At 36.9% G+C, this 6,413-nt stretch overlaps 1 protein-coding gene across 1 annotated transcript; it reads right to left on the reverse strand.

Moving 5' to 3' along the window:
• Positions 1-226: 226 nt before the first annotated feature.
• Positions 227-3,036, reverse strand: LOC135195336 (uncharacterized). The gene has a single exon (XM_064221594.1). The coding sequence runs from the start codon at positions 3,034-3,036 to the stop codon at positions 1,135-1,137; it is 1,902 nt and encodes a 633-aa protein (XP_064077664.1). The 3' UTR covers positions 227-1,134.
• Positions 3,037-6,413: the final 3,377 nt, after the last annotated feature.

Below are 6,413 nucleotides of genomic sequence, written 5' to 3' on the forward strand. Positions count from 1 at the left end.
GTCTTAAGTCTAATTGTATGCATAACCGCAGAAGTACAGCCAGGGATATCTGAGAAAATCTTTCCAAATTTACTTAAAATTACTTTTAATTCTGTAATCATTGGACTAGTTAAAGATTCACCAAGTTGGTAAAGATCTTTAGAAATTTCAGAACCTAAAGAAGTTTCAGAACCTACTGTTGGTAGTTCTGTATCAGAAGAATCTTCAACAATACAAAAGTTAACCATCACATTAGATGAAGTAACCTCTTCTAGTACTTCTCTAGATGATAAACCATCAAAAGTATTCAAGCAAAACATATATCTTCTAAGATACTTCTTTAAAAGATTAACATGGAAAACTTTAGCTTTTCCTTTAACATCCAAAACATAATCTACTTTATTCAATTTTCTTAGAACTTTGTAAGGACCTTGCCAAGCTAATAACAGCTTGTTATACATATCCGGCAGCATTACTAGAACTTCATCACCTGTAACAAAAGATCTATTAGAACTATGAGCATCAAAGTAAGTTTTATATTGTTTCATAGCAATTTTTGTATTTTCTGCTGCAATTTGAGCAGTCTCTTCTAGTCTCGAACGAAGATCAAGAAGAAATTGGTAGCAAGTTTGCGTATCATCCGAAATCTTTCCATTTGACCACAATTCATGCAATATGCCCAATGGACCTCGAGCTTGGCGCCCATATAAAAGTTCAAATGGAGAGAAACCGCTAGTGTCTGTAGGAATCTCTCTCATTGCAAAAAGAGCACAAGGAAGATACCTATCCCATTCGTTAGGTCTAAGATAGCATAACTTCTTTAAAATAGATTTTAGGATGGAGTGCTGTCTCTCTATTTTTCCGTTAGGCATCGGATGGTACGGAGTGGTAAACACAGGTTTTATACCAATTAGCTCATACACCTTACCCATCAAGTCTGAAGTGAATTGAGCCCCTCTGTCTGAAACAATGACTTTAGGAATTCCTACCCTAGAGAAGATGGTCACTAGTGCCTCTGCTATATCTATAGAAGTTATATTTTTTAGGGGGACTGCTTCTGGAAAGGAAGTAGCATAATCTACAAGAGTTAATAAATAAGAGCAGCCTGAAGATGATCTTGGCTTTATAGGCCCAACGATATCCACTGCTACTTTCTCAAAAGGTACGGAAATCACAGGCATTTTTAACTAGTTCTGCCTTTTTTAGCCTACCCTTTGAAGCAAACCTCTGACATACATCACAACTCCTACAAAAGTCATAAATGTCAACAGTCATGCCTGGCCAGAAGTAAAGTGAAGAAATTTTCTGATAAGTTTTTCTATGAGAAAAATGGCCTGAGAAGGGGGACTCATGAGCTACTTCTAAGACTATATTCCTAAGCTGGTTAGGTACAACTAGAAAAGACTTGCCAGCAAGTTGACTATTAGTCGAGTCTAAGATTCTCTTTAATAAAATGTTATTGTCATATTCAAAAGTGTACATATGATTTTTACGAGTGTAAACTGTACCATCCTTAGCCTGATCCCTAATATCCTTCAAAGTAGCACACTCTTCTTGATATTTCACAAAATCACTGTTATTAACATTTAAATCTTTTACAGCAGGTAGTAACAAAGGATGTACAGGAATTCTTTTAGATTCCTTACTAGACTTAAATCTGGTGACTACAGATACTGAATCGCACTTTTCTCTCGCAGCATGGAAAGTATCTTTAGAATCTGGCATAGTAGCTCCTTTAACATTACCAATCATAACCGAACAACAATCAATAGGTGCAACTACTACATCTGTCCACCCCTTAAAAAATTGACACTCAAGAATCGCTCGAGTAACAGGAAAATCATTTTTTCGCCCTAGGTAATCAGAAACTGTACATTTAGGTAGTTTATCAGGTTGGATATTTGGAAAATTTTTGTCTGACACCATGATGCAAGTACAACCTGTATCTCTCAAAATTGTAGAAACATTAAGTCCATTAACTTTACCAGCACAGAAAGGGCCTAGATTACGATCATTACCTGTTAAACACCTCTTAATTACCTCCTCTGCTTTGGGAGACTTGGGACAATTTTTTGCATAATGTCCACGGTCACCACAAGTGAAGCAAATTGGATTCTTCATTTGAATTTTATCTTTAGTTGAAATGAAGGTAGCTTTAGTTTCTGGTTTTTGTTCCATTTGGACTTTCTTACTCAAAGATTTATTGCTATTTTTTTCTCTAGTTCTGTTAGGATAGCAATCATGAGCTCCACAATATAAATCAGCCTTTCTTGCCATTTCTGTAGCATTAGTAAAACCTTGTTCCATAAGGAATAACCTAATATATTTAGGAATGGCAGACATAAATTGGTCGGTTACAATGAAATCTCTCAGACTGTCATAGTTCTTGTCAATTTTAGCACTATCTATCCAAAAGTCAAAGAGGCGGTAAAGGTTAGTAAGATACTGCATAAAATTTTCATCTTTAAATTTAGCATACCTAAATTCTCTACGATACTGTTCTGTAGTTTTACGAAATGCTTTCAAAATAGCATCTTTTAATTTATCATAATCCTTGCAAACCTCATCAGGTAGAGTAGAGTAAACATTAAGTGCATCACCCGAAAATAAAAGAGCTAACCTAGGTGCCCATAATTCCTTAGGCCATGCACTCATCTTTGCTAAATTTTCAAACCTTATCAGATAAGCTGTAATGTCTTCACCACTTTCATAGAGTTTCAATTTAGGAATAGCAACGGAGAAACTATACTGAGCATTAGTAGACTGTGGACTAACACTATGGAGGCTACTTAACTTTTCATTTTCTAATTCAAGTCTTTCATATTCTAGTTTCCTGTCCTCCTCTTCTTTCATACTGTTTCTTTCTAATAATCTATCCTCCCTTTCACAGTTCTCCTTTTCTTTCATCTCTTCTCGTTCTATCCTTTTATTTTCTATGCTCAGTCTTTCCTTAAATTTGGTATCAGCAAAAGTCATTAATTCCTTGCCACTTAACTGTAATTCTTTACCTATCTTAATCCAAAACTCAAAAGTTAATTCACTCAGGGAACTAGCCATGTTTAATAATGGTGAAAAAAAAAAAATTGTATAAGAAAAAAAATATTACGATTATAATTAAGACTCACGCCAAATCTCAATCTATTCACTCATCTACACTAAAGCACTGATTATTCAGATAGAACTACCACCTAAATTCAGTAAAAGATAAGTTCATTCTTATCCACAGTTTAAAGCTTCGAGGGATTAGCTTACACCAAGACAAATACAAGAAAATATCTAACAATATCTATCCTATAATTGACTAAAACAGCTCCAATAACCTCACTCAGGTAAGGGGTATATCTTACCTAACCTAACAGGAAATCCTCGGCAAACAGCACTAGTACTAGGGAACCTGGGATACGTGAACCCGCTAGAACTCTGAAAGCCTATTCCACTTCACAAGTACTTATACTCTTGAGAACACACAAACAAAATTCCAAATCATAACCAAAAATAAGTGCTAAACTTAATTAAGTGCCCAAATTGGATAATATACGTTCTACTTCAGTCTTGTTTATGCCAAACAATGTTTCCCCATGAATGCCAACATGTAATCCCGGGTCTGGGCACCAAATGTAAGGGAGAAGGGAATATGTAAGGGTGAGAGAAAGCTAGAAATCTGAGGTTCGACAGGAAGAAGGGATCACAATAACTGGCAAACATAGAAGAAAACAATGAATGGGATAAAAAGCCAACATATAAAAAGTAATTATTTATAATTATCAACTAAATACATACGATACTCAACTTAGGCATTAAATGGTGTATAAAAGACAATAAGTACATCCGTTGCCGGTGTTCCAAGCAGGGGTCTTCAAATTATTTGAAAATCGAGCCACTCTTGCAGTATGATATGAGAATGGTGAATGGCATCTAATCTCGAAAGTCAAGCCGAAGATCAAGAACACTGAACATTTACCAGGAGAGGAATAGCAATATCCAATAGGAGAACGTACGACGTAGCTGGACTTCAAGGTACGTTATGCTATCTCATATATCCTTCTAAGCACTGTCCAAATATCCGTCTAGGCACTGTCCATTATTTTCAGCATGACTTGGGCGTGAATTATTTACACGAGAATCATAAAACCTCACTTGACTAGGGTCCCACACCTGTCAATACGGATGAAAAGACACGGAAAAGAAGCAATTACCCAATTGTGGCATGTTAAGCTATAATTAATGTTAAAACAAATTTTTTCACTGCACTGATGGTTGATTTTACAATTCTTACGTTTGTTGTGTTGCTCAAAAGCAGACTGGTTGAAGTAGAAAAACCACCACACGAAGTAAAATTTTGAATAAAGAAACCCCAAGGAATCAAGAAATAACAAAATTCCAAGGATTCCAAAAAGCCCTGCCCTCTAGCGACTAGAGTTATATACTAAATTTTATTTCATAAGAAAATTTCTAAATTTCCTTTACAATATTGACAGAGAGGAAGGTGGATGTGTCATATCCCCCCTACCCTATCGAGCCCCTACTGAACCCGCTCTCACCCGGGGCGTACAAACAAGTTCCACTTGGATTTTATTATTATTATTATTAGGGAAAAACTCTCTATCACGAGAGTATATATAATGTTCTAAAGGGTCCACAATAATACAAAGTGTGAAAAGTCCGTTATAATTTTGAAGACTTTACAGATAGCTTTCGAACCCTTCCCTGGGTTCATCTTCAGTCCAAATGAACAAAAAGTTACGACAAGTGCAAAGGTAAATTTAAAAAACAAGAGTCGTTGAAGATCGTTGACAACGGTCGTTAGCTCGTTAATGGGCCAGGAGAAGAAAGAGGGTAGTTAACAATAACTAGCTGATACCCTCTCCCCTATCAATCCTTCTGGCTGCAATCCTGTTGGATCTTCGTACAGGTTGTTGCAACATTACATGAAGTCCTTCATCCAAGGGCGTAGATTGGGCACCGTTATCAGACTCCCCCGGGGCAGCGGTTACCTGGACTGGAAGAGGCAAGGCAGAGGCAGCATCAGGAGAGGGAAAAACAGAGCCTCTCCTACATTTAAAATCTTTTAAAAACATACTAGTAATATAAAAATTAACAAATGGGTCTTCGTTGACAAAAGACTTGTTTCCTTTGAATGATTCTCCCAAACTTATAGCAGCTCCCTCGACTAATCGTCTGACATTTACATTGTTACTTTTAAAGATAATTTTAGCCTCGTTCCATGATCATAGACCCAACTGGAACGAGGCTAAAATTATCTTTAAAAGTAACAATGTAAATGTCAGACGACTAGTCGAGGGAGCTGCTATAATTTGGGAGAATCATTCAAAGGAAACAAGTCTTTTGTCAACGAAGACCCATTTGTTAATTTTTATATTACTAGTATGTTTTTAAAAGATTTTAAATGTAGGACCGGCTCTGTTTTTCCCTCTCCTGATGCTGCCTCTGCCTTTCCTCTTCCAGTCCAGGTAACCGCTGCCCCGGGGGAGTCTGATAACGGTGCCCAATCTACGCCCTTGGATGAAGGACTTCATGTAATGTTGCAACAACCTGAACGAAGATCCAACAGGATTGCAGCCAGAAGGATTGATAGGGGAGAGGGTATCAGCTAGTTATTGTTAACTACCCTCTTTCTTCTCCTGGCCCATTAACGAGCTAACGACCGTTGTCAACGATCTTCAACGACTCTTGTTTTTTAAATTTACCTTTGCACTTGTCGTAACTTTTTGTTCATTTGGACTGAAGATGAACCCAGGGAAGGGTTCGAAAGCTATCTGTAAAGTCTTCAAAATTATACACGGACTTTTTACACTTTGTATTATTGTGGACCCTTTAGAACATTATTATTATTATTATTGCAGTTAGGAATAAAGCTTCATCGGAATACAGCGCTCATGTGTATGAAAGAAGGACAAAACAAAAATGAATGATTGAGAAGTATAATTAAAAAAATGAAAATTATAGGTGAATACAGGTAAATTAAAACACATGATGTACGTATGTTTGTATATATGTATGTATGTATGTACATGTACTGCTGTCTAAAGCCTTGGCAAACCAATCGAAAGTTAGGAAAACCTATAAATCTCTTTTGTGAGTTCGCAGAAATATATTACTCGGAGTCTCTCTTCTTATCGTTGTCGAGTGCCACATGAATCGTCATTGTTTGTTTGTATGGTGTTTTGACGTTGCATAGAACCAGTGGTTATTCATCTACGGGACCAACGGCTTTACGAGACCACGTCGAGAGTGAACTACTATCACTAGAAATACACATCTCTAACACCTCATTGGAATGCCCGAGAATCGAAATTGCGGCCACCGAGGTGGCATGCCAACAACATACCGTCCACGCTGCTGAGGCGCTAATATATCGTCATTAACACTCTTTTACCTGTTTTTGCCTTTTATATTTCTCACTTCCCTCGAAT

This window comes from Macrobrachium nipponense, chromosome 16, assembly GCF_015104395.2.
Source record: "Macrobrachium nipponense isolate FS-2020 chromosome 16, ASM1510439v2, whole genome shotgun sequence".
Lineage (NCBI taxonomy): Eukaryota > Metazoa > Arthropoda > Malacostraca > Decapoda > Palaemonidae > Macrobrachium > Macrobrachium nipponense.